Source organism: Aphelocoma coerulescens, chromosome 1A (genome assembly GCF_041296385.1).
Source record: "Aphelocoma coerulescens isolate FSJ_1873_10779 chromosome 1A, UR_Acoe_1.0, whole genome shotgun sequence".
Classification (NCBI taxonomy): domain Eukaryota; kingdom Metazoa; phylum Chordata; class Aves; order Passeriformes; family Corvidae; genus Aphelocoma; species Aphelocoma coerulescens.
The window spans coordinates 37,141,232-37,164,635 of NC_091014.1; the positions used below are offsets into that span (position 1 = coordinate 37,141,232).

The following is a 23,404-nucleotide window of genomic DNA, read 5'->3' on the forward strand; positions in this document are numbered from 1 at the left end:
TGTCTGGTTGTTTTAACCAGTCTCTTCCATAGCCTTGTGTGTGCAAATCCATTAGCACAATTTACTTTAATTTTCATGAAAAAATAGGGCAAACAGTCTTTTCCAGTCTTTCACAGGTTAATGCAGGTGAAGAAACTGCAGTTTCTCTAATGACCTATATTAGCTGAATTTGAGCTCCTCACAGATCAGGAGAGTACTATATGTCTCTTATGCCTCTTAATGCACAAGGACCTCGTTTGCCTCTTATTCCTCCATGCCTTTTCTGTGTCTCTTTTTCCTGTTAAAGAATCCTGGACTGCTCAAGAAAATTTTATAAAATCTAGGAACAACTGGAGACTTATTTCTCTACAAAGAGAAAAAAAATTGTAAGTGGATTTGAGAAAGAAAGGAAGAGGAATGATTTTTCCATTCCTCCCCAGTGTCCAAGTTCAGATAGATAAAGGATTATCAGGTGGTGAATGACATCACCTCTCTATCTCCCCAAGAAACCCAAGCTAGCTGAGCATTTTGCAAAACACACCAAGGGGTCAGCTTTCAGTTCAAAAAAGAAATACTTGAAAAGAACAAAAAAGAATTTAATCCAAACCACTGCACAAAAAAAGAGTCTTTCAGTGAAAGGATGAGAATATTGCAGTTGACAGGGGTGGGGAGAAAACTTGCCAGTTTACTTGATATTAAGAATAACCAAATTGCCATGAATGAAGCCAGAACACATCCAAGCCTCCCTTTGGTCCCTGAATGAAGTCCTGATGTAACATTTCCCCATATCAGCACATCCCAGTTCCCTCGTGGAGGAGAAATGTCCAGGCAACTTCACCAGCCTGAATCTTTGCAGGGGTAGGTTTTGCTTCTGGCCTGGAGCAACATTAGATGTCTGCTCTCTAACTGAGCCCCCCAAACAACCAAAAGTCAAACATCCCCTCATCTGAGAAGGGCTGAATCTAGTCTAAATCAGTTGAGTTTCTCCCATTCCAGACAACCTTGGGCTAAGCAGTTAGGATAGGTCTTTCAGCAGAGCCAAAGAACTGGTTTTTAGTTTTGTAGTTTCAATCCTATTGCAAAATTTAAACTGATAACCCTCCATATTAATTTAAAAATAAATCCTTCTGCCTCACTCAATCATGTCTCTAAAAATACTTTGGCCAGATCCACAGTGTCCTGGTGTCCTTTCCAGAGGGAAAGCCAGCTGTTTCACCTCCTTGGTTTCATTCTCCAGGCATTCCCAGAGGCCATACAACTAGCACAGCTGTCTCTTGGTGCATCTTTTGGCTACCAGCTATGCTCTGATGAGCCCCAGCTTCTCAGAGGTCCGGATAGCCAGACAGATTGGGGGCAGATTTAGCACTGATTTAAGAACATGTTGAATTTGATTTCAGCGTGGCATCCAGGCCACAGAGGTGGATTGGGGCCAAATTCACCTCGTGATGAGTTGAGTGCAGCAAATTCTTGGATCTTGATAATATTTAATTTTTTTCTTTCTTTTAAGTTGACCTGTCCTGTTTTGCTTTGTTCTTCTTTCAGTTTTTTAAAATCATATTTTTTTTTATATCTGCCTTTGTCTTTTTCTTCCCTAATTTTTATTTCCAATAATAGACTTATTAATGTTCCCTTTATTGTTCCTGACATTGCTTTACAGATTCATATTTTGCCATAAATTTTTTTTTCCTTTTTCTATTTGGGCTGCATTTCCCCCCAGATACAATCCTTTCTGAGAGCAACACTTTTCCCCCCCAAATCCCTTAATTGACATAACAAATCCTTCAGAGAAATTTTGACCCAGGTGTGATGCCTTATCTGTTGCCATTAAATAGATGTTTGGTTTTGACATGATAAATCACCAGTGTGTTTTAAACAGATTTGGTTTTAAGGTGGAATTTAGCTCCATTGGCAAAGGCAGGGACACATTGTCTTTCTTCCTACCACTCTTTTTTTTATACTATTTAAGACTATAATGATAAATGCTTTTTCTCCCTTTACTATTTTAAAGAACTAAGATCTTGGACATGTGTCTTTCCTCTGTATGCTCGATTTTATTAGGTAAACTTGAGATGATGAGATGGTTGTGAAAAAACAAAAACAACCTTCCCCAGCACCCCACAAAAGAAAACCCTTATGGTTTTATTGTCCTGTCAAGGATTTATTGTCAAATTCCATTTCAGCAATTCCAGACATCATGATTAAAAAGTGTTTGTGGACTTAGAAAAGTGTCCCATTGCTATTTTGAGTCAATAGCTTACTATAAATGTTCTTTGATAAGAATACCAAGAGGACATGAAGGAATGGTGCTGGGATCTCTGTTACAGCATTGTGCAGACCAGATGAATCTTATCCTACCAGCCTAAAGAGTAGACAGAGTTCATTTCCTAGCAGGCTGGGACTGAGCAAAAATGTCAAAGATCAATGAATAATCAATGCACCTTCATGGAATTTTAAACTAATGCTCTTTCCTGACTGATCAGTGCTTCTAATGTTTTTAACAAGTTCAGTATTGTAGGGTGGGTTTCTTTCACTCCAGTTTCACCTATTTGCAATGAAAATCACTCACTTAACCTTTTGGACATCTATTTTAAAATGAGATGGCTCAAATCCTAGATGTGTTCTTTCTCTTCATTTATTATGGGGAGAGTTCAAGCTGGCAGCTCAGATATGGAAGTGGGGGTGGACTAAATGGTCTTTAAAGGTATCTTCCAATCCAAACCATTTCATAATTCTGTGATACGAGTCTCTACTCCATTGTTTTGCATGTGGCCAGATTAATCTTATCCAGACAGATTTCTTTTTGTTTTATTCTTAGGATTTTGCTGTTTCCATTGAAAAAAATGAGGGACAAAACTTCAGGAGGCTACAGAATATTAGAAGTAAATAATTTTTGCTACATCAAAGGCAATGGACATGTTTTAGTGGCAAACCCACTTCACCAGCAAGCTGATAATATTCTGAATTACTTCATTGGCTCAATCCCATTTAAACAGTCATGGTAGCATATAATCATGGTGCTTTAGTTTTATTCCTTAGAGCTTTAGGTAATAGAGACAAATTGCCTAAATAAACAGAGGAACTGTTCACCTTAGCTCCAGATAAAATGCCTGTGTCGAAGTTCCTCACTGAAGACGTTTTGATGCTGATTTTAATGTTTTAATATCAACAGTTTTAACTGTTTTAACAAAAAGTCTGATGTATCATACATCATTATTTTGATGCAAGCAAAGATTATTTTGAGGATTATATCCAAAACCAGGCAGTAGACAACCAAAATTTAGATGTATTAACAGCTTGGTTTTACACGTCTGGATCCCCCAGAGCAACATACAGGACCAGACTGGTGTCTGAGCCAGCGTGCATTGTCAGTCTCATGTCAATGTTCATTACAAATCCATGCCAGTAATACTTAAGTTTACAGCTGCCCGAAGTTGACTCCTTCTGGCAGCACGGGTGAGCTGTAATTTCTCCTTCATGTCCATCCATTAGGCATCCACAGCTCTAAGACCCCTCTCTGTGGGAGTCCCTCTAGTGCCTCATTCAAATAAGAGACTAATCCTCCTGATGGGAAGGAGGAGGAAGAAGAGGAAGGTGCAATTCTCTCTCCATGCTGCCCTTATATTCCCAATTTTTTTCTGTAGTGATAATCCAGGACTCTAGCTGCCATACCATGATCTGGGTGATTCAGGCTCAGCTCCCAGGACTTCAGATCATGGATAAGATATGCAAAGAAAAAAACACTCTGGGGAGGAGGAGGAACTAGAAGCTAGCATTTCTTTTTCCAGTTAGTACAGCTGGGTTATGGAGTCATGGTTTTTCTCTGGTCCAACAAAGTTTGAATTTTTCTGGCACAGCTTCTGAGGTTCAGCAGAGGGAAGGACAAGTGCCAGAACTGTCTGGTAGCTAGATGACTTTCCTGGGAGACACATGAATTACTGAAAGCAGGAATCACTGCTTGGCCTAATGGTCTGAGTGCTAGGGAAGGGTGGGGGATGGGACAGAAACTTCCTCCGGTTGAGTTTTTAAACATTCTAGTTGCTGCAGATGAATTTTACCTGAACCCAGTTCTGTTGGAATAAGGCATGGACAAAGGTCTCTGATCTAGGAAAGCTTTTAATGCATTTGTAAGCAACAGTTGCATTGCTCTGTCAGGATGGGAGCAGTCAGGGTGTGCTTTGAGACGGTTGAGGGCACCTGAGGGGTCTTTAACTAGAGGAGCATGATACGTGGTTTTTTCTTAAGAGCAGCTGTGTGAGGTGTTTAACGTTGCTCCTAATATGAAGATGGGGGTCCAGTGGAGCTGAATAAATCAGTTAATCCCAACACACAGCAGGGAGGCCACCAGCCTGCTGTGTAAAACCTCAGCAGGTCCCTGTGGGCATCATTAGACCTCCTCATACCTTAAAAATCTTGTCCCTGATGCCATCTACTTTCTGTTAGAGGGCAACCTACGCCAGCAACTCCCCAGGGGCTGGGACCACATGGGGTCCGCTGGGGTGGCAAGGCAGAGCCTGGCCCATCCCTCCATCCCAGTCAGAAGTGGGGCAGTGCAGGGCACCAGGGCAGCCCCAGTCCCTGGCATCATGCACTTCCTGGGGATGGGCTGAGGCCACACCAGGACACATGGGTGGGCCCAGCTTGGTGGGACTCCATGACCAGGCAGGGGAGCTGGAGACCAGCCCTATTGTGACATTGGTGAGGCAGGGGCCAACTGGCCTAGGAGGCTGATGTGGTGTCCTTGACATGGGCAGTGTGCAGAGTACCCCAGGCAGCTGGGCAGGAACAATCAGGGCTGTCAGTACCTCAGGGCCCAAACACTTGCATGCAGTGGTCAGTCCAAAGGTAGACAGGATTTATATGGCTGCTGCTGTGCTGCCAGCCATGCCCTGTGTTTGTCCACCCACTTGCCTCAGCCACCCTGGGCAAAGCCTTACCTGCATGAATTCTGTGTGTGCTTTGCCTCCACATGGGCTTGGATTCTATCACAGATGCTTATTTGCAAAACACATGCCACTACATCCAGTTTATTTATGCAATCTAAGCACCATTTGGGCCAGAGAGCGACCATCTCAGCTGCCAGGATACTGATTTAAACATCCCTGAAAGGAGATGTGGCTTTCCTATTTGGACGCGACGCAAGTTAGTCCCTGCCCTTTTCACAGGTAACAAAACCCTGAGCACATCAAGTGTCAAACTGACCCACAACTCTCTTAATGAAAACACCCTGCTCCACAAGCAGAAGTGCCCAGGGGCCTGAATTCCCTGGCGCAGTCAGCCACTGCATGATGGTTTGCAGCTCTTTATGGTGACTCTGGCTGTGGGTGGTTTAACACTCATGAGGGCACACCACATGGTGAAATCAGACTCTCAGCATGACATAATTGCTGTCTCCGGACAAAATAAACACCTCAGAAACATAAACAAAGATGTTTATTGCAAATAAAAAAATCATATTCACATCATTAAGTTTTATGAATGATAAAGACATCATTTTTCAAGTTGTGAAGCATCCATGTGGACAAGGGCTGCTGTTTTCATCAGAACAGCTGCCTGGGACATGCATGTATTTGTCTGAATGTGCCAAGCCAAATCTCTAGCCTTCTATCTAGAAAGGTCTTGATTTGACTGGTGACATCATTCTGACACTTTGACGGTTTCATTTTCTCCTGATCTGGCAGTAGAGGGTCATAGAAAACACCAAACCAAGAATCTGGAAAATAAAGATATTTCTGGTATTACTTGGCAGTGCTGGAAATCCCAAGATACAACTGATACACAATGGGAATATTTTGTTTGAAAATGTCTTGGATTCACATGCAGGCTAAATCTGCTATGCAGAAGATTTTTTCCAATGTGTCTCTTACAGAGTATGACTCCAGAATAGAGACATTTTAATGAAGTCAGTATATACCACAGGTAAGACTGCAAACATCATAGGGAAGTTTCATTTGTTTAAAGATGGATTGCCTCTGTGGATGGGGAACCCCATACCTCCGGGTGTTTAAAATGCATTTGTTAGCTGTAACGGAGCAGTAATTACTGACAAGTTCAAGGAATTTGGACAAAAATTGAGCATTTTCTTTTCTGATAAAGTTAGAGGAATGTTCACTGTGTATTCTAAGGGTTGTCTCCCTTTGAAATCTTTTCTAGTGTCACTCTCTTTTGTGTAACTATATGTGTGAAGCATATGTATACAGGTATACACATACGTGTGTATACTGTATACAGGTATACATCTGTACACATACCTCACTGTTTTGAGTTGCAAATGATCATGCAACAAGTATTTTAAATTTATCATTTATGGACTTGGGTTAGAAACAATAGTGAGTTCACTGAAGAAGCTGTTACTTGAAATAGAAAATACGGTAGGATCACCTTCTGTATTGGGAATTACTGGGTAAAATTCCATGAATTGTGGCAGACAGCTGGTGAGATCAGATCAGAAAGCTTCCTTCTGGATTTAAAACTAACCAGTCTGTGAAGGTGTTCCACAAAAATGGAAAGCACCCAACTGACACCTTTGAAGCCATAAACACTGGAATAGTTTATTTACTTAAAATAGACAGAGAAGAGCATTTGTAACACAGAGCTAAGACAAAGGGATGGACTCACTGCTGGAATAAACTGACAGGGCTTCCCTGACATACCATGCCCACATTTGCCCTTGCACCCACATGAAACTGGGCCCTTCTTATCTGTACAATTTTCACTAGTAGCGTGAGCTGAAAGCAGTAGCAGCCCACAAGTCGTATAATGAAGCAGGCAGAGGGAGGAAGACCACTTCTTTTTATTTGGGATTTTCTGGAACAGAGAGGTGGTTAAGCAAGTGGCCAGTTGCTTGAGTTAATATGGAAAGGCCAAATGTTTATCAAGTGTAAATAACCATCTGACAATTTGTGCTATCTGAGTCTCATATTGTTTATTCTTTTTTTTTTTCTAATCCTTTTATGACTGGGAGAGGCAGCCACCCCAGAAAATGCAGCTGGAAACAGGAAAGAATGATGGCCAATGAACTAAAGGCTACAGCTCACATAACTGCAGTAACTAGACCAAAGTGACTTATAATCTGCCTTAGGGATACAGAAGCAATTTTACGCTTCTATTATATTTTTAAGGCCATTTAATATTGGTGTAGTTCACCTATTTTCCCCTCAAAGTAAACACATGGGTGAGAGATCTGACCTCCCACATATAGCTCCTTAAATACCACAAAGCCTGTGCTGAGTAAGAAATTGGTGGCCTGTCCTCTTCCAGTGCTGCAGCTACATAGTTCTTCCCCACTTACTACTATTTTCCTGGAAACACAGTTTTCCAGTTTTCCTGGAAACACAGAGTTGGGGCTCTTGTCCACTCTTCCACCACGAGGAGCAATCCTCTGCCAATGATGTTAAGAAGTTTTTGCTTTGAGTAACAGACTGAACTTTCCACAGCAATCTTTTTCATTTTTTTTTTCCCTCAAACATCCATTGGTGGAGAGTGAGGGTGGAGGAAAAACAAGGAGGAAGAGTGAAAAGAAAAAAAAATTACTGAAGAAAGCATCATGATGAAATCCCCTGTTTCTTTATCATTTTCTCCTATTCAAATCAAAATCAAGTAGCTGACTAGTTAGCCTCACTTCTTTTCCACCTCTCTTCAGAGAAAATCTTGCATGTTATTCTTCAGTGTATGGTGAGGAAATTAAAATAAACAGTTCACATACTCTGTGGTTTTTTACACACAAGAATATATGGAGCATCACACGTGTGCACTCAGACACATTTATGCATGATCTTGATGCTTAAAGTTTTAATGCCTCAGCGTTATAATTTTGCATCAAAACTTCTCAATGATAGGAATATGTACTTTAGGGGCTAAGTTTTCTTAGGAGATGACTTTTTCCTCAAGCAAAGATGAGGAAGAGAAGGAAAAGTCTGGCTATTCTTCCTCATGTCTTCTGGCGCTGTTTATTCGCACACCTCTCTGTACACAGGGCTCGGTGTCAGGGCACAGCCTGGCCTCAGGAGTGGCAATTTTTTTGAAGAAAATGTCCCATGTGATACACTTATACTGGCAGCAGGGTGGTCTGATCCCACCTGAAGTTTGCATCTCAGTAGTCATATACTGTTTATATGTAATAACAGTAAGGTTATAGCTGAGAGGTGGTTTTCCCTTGTCTATTAATTGAGCAAGCCATGTGTTTTAATCCCATTCCCAATGTATTTCCAAGTAGAACATATTTCCTGTCAGCTACTAAATATTTTAACAGTGTACACTGGTACCTCAATAACAGCCAGTCCAAAGGAGACCCCCATAATTATGACCAGATTGTCTTTTACTATTTTCATAATCACTTCTCCACAAGGCTGAAAAATAAAACAAAATTATTAATTATAGGTAAGCAACATTATCCTATGGTTATATAGGAAAGAATCTTCTAAAATAACTCTCTCAAACTCTCTCTCTTTAACTCTGTGCTAAAGAAAGGCTATTTGAATTTACTCTGGCTTGTTGCTAACAAACACAGAAAGCACATGTGTACTTTATGCTCTGCGAAAGTCTTTGCCTTCCCAAGCATGAAGATTTAGTAGCTGACCATAAAAAGTTACTGTTTCAAAGGAAGACATACAGCTGTAATGCCTAATGTTTGCATAATTTTCAGTTAACAAGGAAAGAAGTGTTTTTTCTTACTTTCCCTTGATAATCATTCACTATTAGGAAAGAGCCAAGGCAGCCATGACCAGATCTGAAAGGGAACTTCAGTTTCCCACCAATCTAATCTTTGGATTTGAAACTTCAAGGTTTATTATTAGACTTTGGATTAACTAAAAATATTTGGTTATAAAACCTAGCTTAAAAATTAATTTTGTCAAATATTTGGTGTTCTTAGGCTGGGGCTGGATGGAAGAGAGTGATCAGCATGGCTTCATGAGGGGAAAGTCCTGCTTGTTGAACTTGATTTCCTTCTATGACAGGGTAACCCATCTAGCTGATCTTGGAAAGCTGGTAGATGTAATCTTTCTGGACTTCAGCAAAGATTTTGTGCTGTCTCACAGTATCCTTCTGGACAAAATGCCCAGCATACAGCTAAATAACCATGTTATGCCATGGGTGAGCAACTGGCTCATGGGTCAGGCACAAAGAGTTATAGTAAGGGGGGTAACATCGGGCTGGAGTCTGGTTAGTAGAGGGATTCTGCAGGGCTCCCTCCTCGGTCCAGTCTCTTCAACATGTTCCTTTAACAACTTGGATGCAGGACTCGAAGGAATACTAAGTAAGTTTGCCAACAGCACTAAACTAGGAGGAGCCGTTGACTCCCTTGAGGGCAGCGAGGCCCTAGAGAGAGAGCTCAGCAACCACCAATTATGTGAAGTTTAACAAGGTCAAGTGCCGGATTTAGCAACCTTGGTTATGTTGTGATTAGACTGCGGAATGAGATGCTGGAGAGCAGTACCATGGGAAAAGGACCTGGGGATCTGGTTGGTGGCAAGTTGAACATGAGGCAGCAGTGCCCTGGCAGCCAGGATGGCCAGCCCTGTCCTGGGGTGCATCAGGCACATCATTGCCAGCTGGGCAGGGGAGGGGATTGTCCTGCTCTGCTCTGCACTGGGGCGGCCTCACCTCGAGTGCTGGGGCAGTTTTGGGCAGCATAATAGATGAAAGATATAAAGCTGTTAGAGATTGTCCAAAGGAGGGCCATGAGGACAGTGAAGGGCCTTGACGGGGGAGCCGTATGAGGAGTGGCTGAGGGCACTTGCTCTATTCAACCTGGAGAAGAGGAGACTGGGAGCAGAGACATCTGGGTCTTCAAGCATTCTCATGAGAAGAAGCAGAGGGGTAGGTACTGACTTCTTCACTCTCATGAACAGTGACAGGACTCAAGGAAAAGTCATGAAGCTAAGTCAGGGGAGGTTTAGGTTGGATATCAGGAAAAGGTTCTTCACTCAGAGGGTAGCTGGGCACTGGAAGAGCCTCCTCAGGGCAGTGGTCACAGCACCAAGCCTGACAGAGCTCAAGAAGTGTTTGGACAATGCTCTCATGCACATGGTGTGATTCTTGGGGCTGTCCTGTGCAGAGCCAGGAACTGGATTCAATGGTCCTGATGGGTCCCTTCCAACTCAGCTTATTCTATGATTCTACTACTGAAGTTCTGAGCAGAGCTACTCTCCTTTTGGATATATGCATACATCTGTTCTTACAGTGACTACATTTTCTCCAGGCACTGACAATCCTCCTTCTGCAAACTGGAGGGAAAGCCAAGTACAGCTTAAATCCATCAAAATTACATTACTGCTACAACACTATGACTGTCTTCCCTCCAAATGTAGTTGTATTTTTTCACCACATTTCCTCTCTCACAATAAACACACGGGTCTTCTAGTTCTTCCAAAAAAACTCTCATTTAAGCTGACTCATAACTGCACTGAATTTCAAATCTTTTTTCCCATATCAGAAGAGTTGGATATCTCTACTAGAATCTCATATCACCATGAAATCTGTGATATCTTGCACCTGCAGTAATTTCACAGATGGCTTCTCATGTGTCCTTTGAGGGCTTGCCTGAGGCCAAAAAGACATTAAAGTGTGGCCAAAACAGCCTCTTTGTATACATCTTATTTCCAGATTGGGTTCTGGCATCCTCTACTTAACCAGACTGTTTCTTTTCTTCAAAATAGTATTTGCTTCTGTGGGATTACATGGGGAGGAACTTACTGCTCAGGCAGGACCTGACTAAGGACCTGTGCAATTAGAGAATTATACAACCAGAATGGACATTTGCTAAAACCTGCTTGGTGCTAGGTGCATACTGGCAAACTTTGCACCACCTGCATTCTAAAACTTCAGTTATCTTGTGCTATTCAATTATTTTGTGCACTTCTTTTTTCATACTTTTTTTCATACCCGTAGAGTCCAGATTTCCTCATAAGGAGACAGGCAAACCATGAAATTTATTAATTGGGATCTCTACTGTCTACTAGATGGTACTCTTCTGAGTGTGCTTTCTTGTTGCCTGTCACCAGATATTTTGCCTTATTATTATATTAATTGTTTTAAGATTTTCAAAAGGCTGTAGTTGTAAGAAATCACTCTTTGAGTATTCTGCCATGAATCCTACAATATGAAAGACTTCTTTCCAGCAGATCCTGCAAAATGTGTGGGTTTTTTATTAAAGGATTATAAAACCCCAAAGGTCTTGAATTTATTGTATTTGATTTTCAATATACCTTAGCATTTTGAAAGTCTCTAAGTCAACATGTCTACTACCACAATGAGCCTGAGTGGGAACATAACCTTCTGGGAGGGGAATGAGGGCCAAAGGGTAGCTGGTATGCAGCTCTGACCCAGAGGCATACCCTGACCCCAAAGTCATGATTATTTTCATCAATAGTAACTGTGCAGATTGCTAAGGGCCTAAACTGGAAGCATCTCAGGAAGAGGAGGAGCGGAGATATGAACAGTCATTTCTTAACACATGGCACAGGGGTAATTCTGGCTAACAAAGAGAATGCAAAACCTTTCCTTTTCAGAGAGATGCAGAACTGCTGACTTTGCCAGTCACCAAAGATAACCTTCAGTTAAAACTTGGCTCTTTGGAAAGAAGAGTAAACATTTTTCTCACCGTTTTATAGATGTATCTGCCTTGATATTCGGTGCAGAGGTCTGAACTAGAGGGCTTCTCTAGTTCACAGTTACAGATTTTTGAGGCAGGTTCGTTAAAATTTTTTCCCCAGTCTTCAGCTCCATTCAGCAATCCACAGCATTGGTTCTGCAAGAAAGGAGTAAATGGGGAGAAGAGTTAAAAAAGAGGTGATTTTCAGTTTGAAGAAAGTAGGTGAGGGAGCTGAGAGGAACAACAAACCCCAAATTTTATTTCATCTTTTTCCATGTGGAAGTTGTCCCAAATTGGTATGTCTCAAACACCCTTTACATTTCCATACCACTTATAAGAATGTAAGTGCACAAGTCAAAAAAAAAAAAAAAAAAAAGAAGAGATAGGGGAAAAAAGGCCAAATTTTCAGTATAAAGTGCTCAATAAACATTTACATACTATAAAGCTAGTAATTATCAGTGCCAGAATGGAACTGGAACACTGGGTATAGCATGTTTTGAGAATCAAGACCTCTTTCTGTAGGTTATACTTGCAGAAGGTAAGTTGCTGGCTCCAGTATCATCCACATTTCACATCTTGAAAAGCCAGGCTGGAAATGTAAAATTCAGGCACATAAAACTCCAAAATCTAGAAAAATAACCACTTTGAACGATGGTTATCCCTTTAAATTAGAAATGGACTGAGGAGACCAGGGCTCCATTTGGGGTTTGTGAAACCTAAACCAGGTGCAGTTTCACTTCATGTTCCACTATATTGAAGCCACTAAAGCTCAGGGGTGCAAAGTTGGGTTTGAGGTTCTCCCTCTATTAAAAACCAGCTGGAAATGTTCACATAATTTTGTATAAAAAGCAAAGGCTGTGGGACATAATATAGCAGTTCGGGTACATTTAAAAATTAGTTCAGTAATGATGGTATTTTTCATTTTGCTCATCTCTCCAGAGAGTTGCTTATTATATCAGAAGAAATAAGCTGTCTCAGAAGCAGAGGACAAGGCTGGAGGTGGAATGGGGAAGGAGAAGTGGAAGTAACATAAGACACCTAAATATTGTTCCTTGTTTCATTTTCTTTCATACAGCAGTCTTTAAAAACATAAGAATTAACTTTAAGTCTATCCATCAAAGTCATCACCCATCAGGGACTAAAAAACACAGAAGAGCAGGCATTTTGTCAATGTACAGGCCCAGGTACTTGTGGGAGGGGAAGGGGTGTATGCTGTCAATTATATCAATGAGATTCCAGGGAATTCTCTGTGTGATACCCTGGAGCAAGCTCACACTGAGTGTCCACCATCTGGCATCTTGCAGGTTGGGGGCGCCAGGAAAAGTATAAACAGAACAAAAATAAACTTCTCATCATATTTTCTTCCCACTTGTCACACAGTAAAGCGTGACATTTAATGACTTTATAGCAGTTGGATATTCCAAATTAAATACACTCCTATGTTTTCCTCATCCCTGGGGTAATCTTTCCTTAAAAGTACTGGAGTGTTCTTATTTGGGATATGGTGAAGGATTATGTTCCTTCAGAAGGAAAAGATGTAAGAAAGGACCATGCAGTCCTCTCATGAAAGAGCTTAGCTAATTGTCAGTTTCACTTGCATGTGGTGTGTCCTTGCTTCATTGCTCTTACAGACAACACTATTGCACAAAGAAATCATCACAGGAAGACCATGTCCTATCAAGACAACAGAAGCTCCTTCTGTGGTATTTCAACTTGCCTTCCCCATCCCCAGGGAATGAAATTCAAGTCTGTGACAGAGTTGTCTTAAAATGAAGCGGAGGCAGATGCTAGAGATGAAAGAGATAACAACAACTCCTTCATTTTTTTTACTGTTTAATTACCTCTCTCTCAAACTTCTGGAATGTCTCTTGATACTCTTTCTCTGCTCCTGTAGTGCTTTGCAGTGCTTCTATATTTGCTGTTAGAGTACGGTTAAGGGCTAATTCCGCCTGCAAGTTAAAATACATTATTAATTTTTTGGGAAGAAACAAAACTATGTGAAGACATCAATGAAAATCTAGAATAATACTGTACCTGAGATTTGTACACTGCTCCTAAAATACCTCCTGTGACCTGAAGAATCACAATCAGAAGTAGTCCAATGAAAAACTGGAAAGAAAACAAAAAGGGTAGAAACGTACATTACTTTTGACCAAGGTGATATAATTTCTTCTAAGTTAACATTTCTCTTTCATGTGCTTGAATAACCATGCAGGTAGAATGACGTTCCAGTCAGAGCTGCTCCAATTATTTCTTCTTTGATGATGAGAAAAAGTGGTGCTCAAGATAGAGTGTGCTCAGCTGGTGATCAAAACAAGGTGCACACCCGAATAGTGGCATGATAGCAGTGTGTAGGTGGGAGTTGGGCAGGAGGACATCCTAGGTGGACCAGAAAAGGGAGCAACTGGGAATTTATAAAATTAAACAAGATAGATAATGGGAGAAAGTTGATAGAGGGGACTTTGACGGTGTCTGGATAGAAAAAGAGCTAGTGACACGCCCAGGTCTCTCTGGACCCTGTCTTCTTGCTGATGAGACCAACCATCATTTTTACCACAATAGAACTTTGAAGGGGCCCAAACTCAAGGTAAGAAATGAAAACACAGGATCATAATCATGCTTTTGGTTAAATTAAAAGGTTCTCATTCTTGTTTGATAATACTTGCAAGGACTCTATCCATCAAATGAAGCTGTGGCCTGTTAAAGGTAGACAAATGGGTTTTTTCCTACCAACATCAGCATGCACCGGCTCTCCCTTACAGCACCACAACATCCCAAGAACCCAAGGACCATAATGATGGAGCCCACGGCTATTAGTAGATTAACTCCTGTAAGCATGCTGCTGTCCATCCCCTGAAAAGAGAGGGGAAAAAAATCTTTCAGCTACAAGAAGGTCCTCCTAAAAACATCCATATTACACAAAACAAGATAATTATTTTGTAACTGATAAATATACAGAGTAACTATGGACAAATTTTGATCCATAAATAAACAAAGCTCTAGTGCTCCCTTCTCAAATGTTTTGGTGGAGAGCTTTGTAAAATCTGTTTTTTCACAATCTTTGTTTCTGCACAAGATGAAAGTCAATTTTACAAAGTAAATGAATAGATAAAGATCTTCTGTCTTTAAAGGGGCTTTCAGTTGGTTTTCAGTCAATGAATCTTTGCCTTTTACTGGAAGTAGGAGACTTGATTATCTCAAAACCTCTCCTACATTAACCAAATGTTAAAGAAAAAAACTCTCTGTTTGTCATTAGAAGGCCAGGAACATACTCTGTGACTGTTCCTGAGAGAATACTTCTCAGAGCGATGCTGGATATATTAGAGAAATAGTTAGATGTATTTTCCAAGGCAGCTTTCTTTTTTTTTCTTTTTTTTCTTTTTTTTTTTTTTCCCCCAGGCTCACTCTCCATTATTACCCTCAGAGATGATAACTTTATTTTGATGTGTGGGACATTCAACTAAACAATTCATATACCTCAATATTATTAAATATCAAATTATTCAGTTCCCACAGGACTGACTAAGGCCAAAGGCCAAAATAGAGAAAAGTGTTCAAAGAATATTTTCCAGTGTGACTGGTGCCAAGATTAGCAAAAATGTCTGGAAGTTGTCACATGTATCTTCTGATGGAAATTGCAAAGGTATATAGACAAGTATAATTTGAAGAATGTGTTGTTCTTTCCCTTTCCAAGTTGGACTGAACCTCCTGTTATTTATTCTTAGAAAGCTCTATTCATCTACAGCCAAATCCTTATGCTCTGCTCAGTTATTACTGAGGTGAAACATACATTGGTTTTGAATGGGAACTTTGCCTGCCTTGAGGCAAAAATGTGAGAAAATGCTTTCAGTTTTGGTCCTGACTCTTAATTCTAGGTTTTTGGGGAGTACTAAGTGTCGCTTCAGGAAAGCAGCTTGTCACACATTTAAATATTCCTTTCTGAATAGGAAATCTCTCAAAAAATAAGATATGGTAGTAGTTGTGGTTGTCCAAGCTCCATTGTATCATTTGAGGCATCATACTACAGATTGTCAACTATCAAGTATGGCAGTTTTAGCTTCTAATAAAATGTTGATTGAGGAGGGAAAGTTGTGATTCTTCTTATTCCACAGAAGAGAATGGCGGAACTCTCCACCATGACCTAATTTACCCGATGACACAGTGTCATCCTGAACTGAGTTCACTTGCATCCATGCCCTGCCAGACGAGACATCTGGGACTGGCTAAGGGAAACAGTGTCATCAGCCAAATGGCAGGAAATATACAAAGCTATCTTCTTACCTCCACCATCTTTTTATTTCCAGGTGGGAAAATACTGGCTTAAAAATTATTGGTTTTAACTGACAGACTGTGCTAGAGCAACAGGGGAGTTATCTGAAGAACTGCAACTTGATCTATACTAAAGGCTCAATCTGAAAGTTGAAAAAAAATGCTTCCATGACACACCTGGCCATTTTTTCACTTCTATGGCCAAAAATGTCTTTTTGAAAATAGAAGAATGCAAATTAACCTTTCAAATTAATTTTCATTTCTATGGCCCAAATTCATTTGAAGAAATGTACTGCTTAAACCTTAGTGCCATTCGGTACACTCTGGGCAAAAGGGCCTACAGGGCCATGGGGTCTTTGCAACAACAGGACCAACCTCTGCTGCATGTCTGCAAGATTAAGAGCTCCTCAAAACTGTATTTTCCCTAGATTTGCAGAAAATAAAAGTCATAATATCCAAAGTAATTTAATAACCCATACAAAAATCCAGGAGGGCAATTCAGGGTCTTTCTTCTACCCTCCAGGAGGACTTTTAGGACATTGTAATCCTAGACTCTTGAGCATCTAAGACTCTTTATATATAAATATGAGGGGAAAAGGATAAGGTGTTTTTAAGGAGCTGTTGAAAATTGAAGGGAAAAATCCTTTCTCCCTTTCAAAGTTATAGTTACTAGGGAAATAAGAGTTGTGTTATTGAATATAGTGAGAAAGATAAAATATTCCCTAAAAACATATGGAGTAACCCTAGGAATAAATATGAATGTACTATTTTAATAGGGAGAAACATTGAAAAGTCTATGAGTTGCATGGCTCCACATTATTCTCTCTAACACCAAATCATTAACAAAACCACAATTATTTTTCACTAAGGTGAGAGACACATTTTCAGACAGAAATCTGTGTGCATCTGCATGAAACTACATTAATAACACTAGCAGCTACTTCTCATAGTCACCTATCTCTGCTTGCATCAATCACTTTATCTGACTACCTGCACCATGATATTTAATCTTAACACCATAAAATGCATTCCTCTTCACCCACACAAACCACCTCATTTGCAAATTTGTGCAAATGAACATGGGAAATTAAAGTGTATGCAGAGGTTTCCACCTTTTGCATGGTGCTGGTATGACTGCATTTACCTGCTGAGCACTGCTAACACGTATCCATATAGAGACTCCCAGAATAATGGAACCACACACCTGTGGGAGCAAATAAAGACAAGTTAGAAGGGTCAGCAACTTTTTTACTAACATTCAGTATCCAAGTTGCACCATATGCTGTCCAAACTTCTGAAATCATTTGTCTGGCAAAGCAAAAGAAACATGAATTGCTGGAGCAGAGAATATTGATTCATTTCCAAGAAAATTCATAAGTGTAGTTAAATCTTCAGGTATGCACCAAATCCCTGATGTTTCTACCTCAGAGGACTATGAATTTTCATGATGATTTATACATGTGTTTGGGAAGCACACAGAAATTCTGTCAGGTGAGAGAGTAATATAAATTGCTATTGTATGCGTAAAGCGCGTCTGTAAAGAATATTGTTTCTTGTGTACTGGAAACATGAGATTTGATAAGGGATGTTTGCATAAATATTGTTTCTAGATTTATTCAGGACACATATCTGGAGACTTTCTCTAGGGTAAAGCTATCAGGAAAAGTTCTAAAATTCTTTCTACTGTTTCAAATGCAGCAATATCTGACCATCGCCAATCCTTAGAATAGTCCTCATAAAATGCCTAGAGTAATTGTTTCCATTATATTTTTACAGAAAACAGCCAAGTACAACTTGGTCTTGTACATGAGCATGAGCATGTTTGGCCAGGATGACTTGCCTTAAGATGTTGAAGTCAGGGAAGATGAATCCCAGGTCCAGACACATTCCCTCATCCCTAGTTGTGCTCCTATTTTATCGATCATTGAGGCACCATTCCCCTGTGTGCCAGTCACTCTATTCCTAACCTTGGTGCTGATGATTCTTGCACAGAATTTCTCTTTATTAAATGTTGGACATAGGTAACCAAGAGACTACTCAGGTGTAAGGTTTGTGCCTACTGAGATGACTGGTAGGAAAGAGACATCACTGAGGACCAGGGACTAATCAGATTTAGAATTTTCTCCATCTGCCACTAATACTCAAGTCATAAATGGCCCTGAAATGTTGTTATAAATTTCCCTTGAAGACTGGGACTATTGAAATTAAAATAGTTATTTTTATATCTTTTAGATATTTTTTCTTAAAAATACTTCCCCTACAGAAGTTTTCACATAATATTCAGCATCAAAGACATTAATGACCTTAGCAGATTATTGAATATGGAATAGAGCCAGCACTCAGACATGGGTACCACACATTTTCCTGATCTAAGTAAAGCTCCTATAGGCACATTTTAAACCTGAGAAGGAAAGTTGTACAGTCAATGACAACTATAACATGTTATCAGATTTAACTAGAACTCCCCACTGAAATCTTTTGAATCCTGCTGAATCTGCCTAGAAACTGATGGTATCATATTACTGTACATTTCAGTCTGTTCAGCAGCACGGTGTGAGTGATGTGGCTATTCACTAGATAACATGGGCTTGCTAATGTGAAAATTTCCACTGAAGACTCTACAGGTACAAATCCAAAGAGAGTTTGTCACGCTGTCTTTTTTGTTACATAGCATCTCCCATAAAAGTACAGCAGAGTAGTAGAAGCAAATTTATCTAAATGTACAGGAACTCATCAATCAGATGTGAATGCTACACTATTTCCTCCACGTAAAAATAGAAACATCATTTATAAATCAAAATTTTAGTAAGATGTGAGCATATTTTAATTTTTAAAATAGAGTTTTTAGGTTGGTAAAAAATGCTCCATTTCAGTAAAATCTTAATGGTTTGTTTCTGTTTATTTTCATAGTATACAAAGTGTACAAAAACACACAAAGAAAAGCAAATAAATATTTTATTTGCTATTTAGAAATAGCAAATAAAAATGGTCTGTTCCCAAAGAGCCCAAGCTGAACATGTCAAGTTTGCTGGAATACTCCATCTTAATTTTTAAGTTTTCTTAAAATAAAGTTTCAAGTAAATAAACTTTCATTTCAGGAAATTTCATTTTTAATGAACCACCAGTGTTTTCCAATGGAATAAAATTAGCTTCTTTGAAAATGTCTTCACCCATTTTCCCAAAACTAGATGGCTATGGTATTTTTGCCTTAACCCTTGATAAAGAATCAGTGGTCTTATCTCAGTCTCATAAACTGAACACCAACAGTACTGCTTCCCTCAAATTTGGTAGGTCCTCCTCAAGCTTTCAACTTTGGTGTGATAAGGAAATACAGCCTAGTTAGTTAAATCAATATCACCTCAGATGAGCCTGACATAGTGCTGAATCAACAGTATATTAAGACTCTGCAATTCTCATACACACAAATACCAAATTTATGGGGAATTTCCTCCATTGGCACACCCTTTTCAAACATTCAGTTTGAGGATATCAGGAGGAACTTGTACAAGGTTGCTTCTGTTAAAGAAAACATTCAACTGGAACACTTCCTTGAGACACCTGAAATTACAGCTCTAGGAAGGTCCTACAGAGAATGTGGTCTCTGGCTCAGCAAACCTGCTAAGCATGTGTTGCTACTTCAGGGATTGAGATGTTCACATCAAGGTTCGGGGAAGGGGCCACTTTGTTTGTAGCTGGGACTGCAAGTCTGGTATTAACAACTGATCAAAGATGCTCTGTCACTAACTATGTTGCTTCAAACTAGTGTCAGACATCAGTATTCGGTGAGAAAAAAAAGGTAGTTCTACAATTTTGCATGATGTGGAGTAGCAGAAGTTGACACAATGAGGACAGCAGGTAAGACTGGATATCCTGTGAACTCCAAAGAAGGGAAAGAAGAAAAATCTGACGTGTTAAAACTGACAAGGGTTAATTTAAGGATTGTTAGAAATTCCATATAGGCACCCAGTTCCAAAGCACAGGTCTTTAAAAGCCCATAGTCAGCTGTTTTTCACCAAACTGGGAAGGTGAAAAATTCTATTTGTGTGCTGGAGCCCAGCATGGGGCTCGGGGGTATGTAGATGCCCAGGGGACACATGTCATGTAGTGAAGCCAAAGTCAATTTCCAGAGCTATCTTAGGCTATTCCAGGGCTTGCACATTTAGTTTGATGCTGCATGAGCTGCTTAGAAAAAGTAATCAGAAGGCTAGGAAGACCATTCCTGAATCTTCTAAGAGGGGACACTCCCTGATAGATTGCAAAGGGCATAAAATGAAAGGACACCAGGTAAATAGGCAGCCGTCATTCTTATCTATTAAGGTTAATGTCACCTTCATTTCCCAGTATCAATAATTTTCCACTTATCAACTGCCTTGTACACTAGAAAAAGCAGCTGTGGGACAAGTGGCTGAAAAATCATCTCTGTTCCCTCTACCTTACTATTGCAGTTTAATGATTTCCAGGAATTAGAGACAGGACTGTGAACCAAAAAATTCAGTTTTGTTATATTTCTGTCAGCCCATACATCTGTTCTTCCTAATCTTGATCGTGCTAAACTGAACATCTTCCTAAAAATAATTAACTATAGCTGCATTCCTGTCCTTCTCTGTTTCATTCTTCCCTATCTTAATAGTGCTAAACAGCTTCCTTCAAAAGAGTTAACTACAGTTGCATTCCTGTCCTTCTCTGTTCCATCCAGGCAGTCACATGCACAGCGAATACTCTCAGCATTCTCTTACTCAGAATACAGTATGGGTTTTCCAGCTTTGGTATAAAGATAGGAAGTTTGTTTCACACATGCTTTTTTCAAGGCTCCCCCAGGATCCCACCGCTTTTTTTTCCCTAGGAAATCCATACTGTCTCTGGGGGCACAGGACATTACTCCAGTGTTCATTCTAGAAGTAGTTTGGAACTTTTCTGATGCTAGTCTGAGACATTTCCCCATGTTTTAGCCTACAGTAAACACAGATGAATGTGAATGGGTGTGCTGGTTTTGGCTGGGGTAATTTTCTTCACGGTGGCTGGTATAGGGCTGTGCTTTGGATTTGTGCTGAACACAGGGTTCATAATATAGAGAAGTTTTTGTTATTGCTGAGCAGGGCTTACATCGAGTTTTCTTTCTCCTTTCATACTGCTACTCTGGTGAGGAAACTGGGGGTGCGTGGGAAGTTGGGAGGAGGCACACCCTGGACAAGAGACCACAGCTGACCACAGGGATGTTCCAAACCATTTGACATCATGCTCAGTAGATAAATCTGGGATGAAGAAGGAGGAAGGCAGGGGATGTCTGGAGTGATGACATTTGTGTTCACAAGTAAACATTTCACTTTATGGGATCCTGCCATCCCGGAGATGGCTGAACACCTGCCTGCCCATGTGAAGCAGGGAATTAATTCCTTGGGCTTTTTTGCTTGCATGCATGGCTTTTGCTTTCCCTATTAAACTGTCTTTATGTCAACTCGTGAATTTTCCAGCTTTTAAACCTCCAATTCTGTCCCCGATCCTGCTGGTGGGGGAGTGAGTGAGCATCTGCGTGGTACTTGGTTTCTCGTTGGGGTCAAACCACAAAAACAGGAAAAACTTCCTGAAGGACAGGAATTCAAATTCAGAAACTTATAGATTCTTGTAAGTATTGTTGCATAAAAACTTCAACACAAATGTCAAAAATCTTCAATCTGCCTTGATAGAAGTGGAGGAAGAAACTGGGGGACACAGTCCAAACCATCGCTGGTCTGTCAGGAATTTCTTTGTGAGGTTCATAAGCAACCAAAGAATTTGGTCTAGCCACAGATTTTCCAAGGCTACTGTTTGTGGTCCCTTTTGAATGGTATCACCTTTTCACTTGAAAAAAATCCCTTGAGGCAAAGCCCATAATGTGGCTAGTAGTTCCTCTTCTGGTTTCAGTGAACCCCTGGTGAACCTGAAAAAGCTCTGTCAGGAAGTCTGACAGTGAGGTTGAACCATGAGAGAAACGTTCTTTAACTCAAACCTTTCCAGAGCTTCCAGGACCTGAAATTCTTGCAACCCAGATAAGATGTGATGAATAAACAAATATGGTTCAAATAACACCCAGAAACCTGCCTGCTGTATTGGCCTGTGCTGTGCTGTATCGGCCTTGGTACAACTGTTGGCAGTACTGCCAGCTCATACATTCTTACAAACATTTACTGCCCACCATCAGAAACTAACTATGCACTGAATGTAAAGCAAGGAACCACAAAGAAGGATATGAAAACCGTTTATCAATTAGGAGGCTAAAAATTCAAGTGAATTTTCCATATTTTCTGTTGCAACTACATATTCAGGATCTTGCATGCCAACAGCAGCAATAAAAGGATGAGAACCGTGCATTGTTATTGGAGAGTCTCTTATATTCTGACCGAGATGAGTGCTGTCCTTTAACATGAGAGGCACAAGATGAGCAGGGAGACAGACTTGTGGCTTGTCTACTTTTGAATGCAGAGGGAAAAGTGTTTAGATGAAAAAAGACAAAGGGAAGGGCAAAAGTTAAATATATTCTCCCCTCCCTGATTTAGAATCGTACTCTGGTTCCACTTATGCTCTATTTTCCTTACAATTCTTTTAACTACAGCATTCAGACAATGGGGAACACATTTCATACATCACTAATAACAGTTTAAACGCTAACTTACCCAAAATAAGAAGTTGAAGATGAACATGGAGTACTTAATGCAGCTGCTTACACCCGCCATTTTTGACAAGCTGAGACAAAAACGAGTGCCACAGAAGAAGCTTTCCTAAGAGTTTGACCTTGATATAAAAGTTGTTCTTCTGTCTTCAGAAAACCTCTCAAACCACGTCAAATTACACTGTGCTCTGCTACTGAAAGCAAAAATTATGACCGAGTCATCCACAATTGCTTAAGTAGTTGCTTTACCACAGGTAAACATTAACCAAGCGTTGGGGAAGCACTACAAGTTGTTATCACCACAGGCTCTTACTGTGTCTTGTGATTTGTACTTCTCTGTAATAATCCTATTACTTACCCTACACCTCAAAAGTAAATAATGAAGCAAAAGTTATAGTTCGGCAAGTGATCATAAAAATATTTTACAGACCTGCTTTTAAGAGGAGGTTGAAATGATTGCAGTTCTTTACATTGCAGGGTTTACTCTTTCACTGCCTTGTGTTCACTGCCATTCATTCAGTTGTGTTCACACTTCCACTTCAGATATTCAACCGGCATAGAGGGATGGGTCTGCTTTATCCTAGCAGAGGTAGGGTAAGGAATCTGCCAACATTTTCTCCCTCTGAGTATCCTTTTCCCCTTCAGATCCTTTTCCCCTTCCTCACCAAGTCAGGACCCCAGGACTCTGAGCATTGTGCACAAAACGTCCTACTGTGCAGGTTTCCAGAAGTGTTTTGAACCCCAGCGTGGTAATCCTGGTTCTGGCATTAGATGCAGGATACGTCTCAGCAATAGGAACTAGACTCATTCCAGAAGGCAAGGCAATAAGCCTATTTCATTTGGTTTGGGTTTTGTCTTGTTTTCTTCTGTGTTCCTCCAACTAGGAATCCTGAGGGAAAAATAAAGGTATTTTTGTCATT

At 40.3% G+C, this 23,404-nt stretch overlaps 1 protein-coding gene across 1 annotated transcript; it reads right to left on the minus strand.

The window, feature by feature from the left end:
* Window positions 1-5,420: 5,420 nt before the first annotated feature.
* On the minus strand, window positions 5,421-22,670 carry TSPAN8 (tetraspanin 8). Its single transcript, XM_069003897.1, has 8 exons — window positions 22,489-22,670; window positions 16,983-17,042; window positions 14,300-14,422; window positions 13,604-13,678; window positions 13,411-13,518; window positions 11,579-11,725; window positions 8,241-8,324; window positions 5,421-5,689 (listed from the first exon to the last, which is right to left on the minus strand). Exons 1-8 carry the CDS (start codon window positions 22,546-22,548, stop codon window positions 5,636-5,638), a joined length of 711 nt encoding a protein of 236 aa, XP_068859998.1. The 5' UTR covers window positions 22,549-22,670; the 3' UTR covers window positions 5,421-5,635.
* Between the last annotated feature and the right edge of the window lie 734 nt (window positions 22,671-23,404).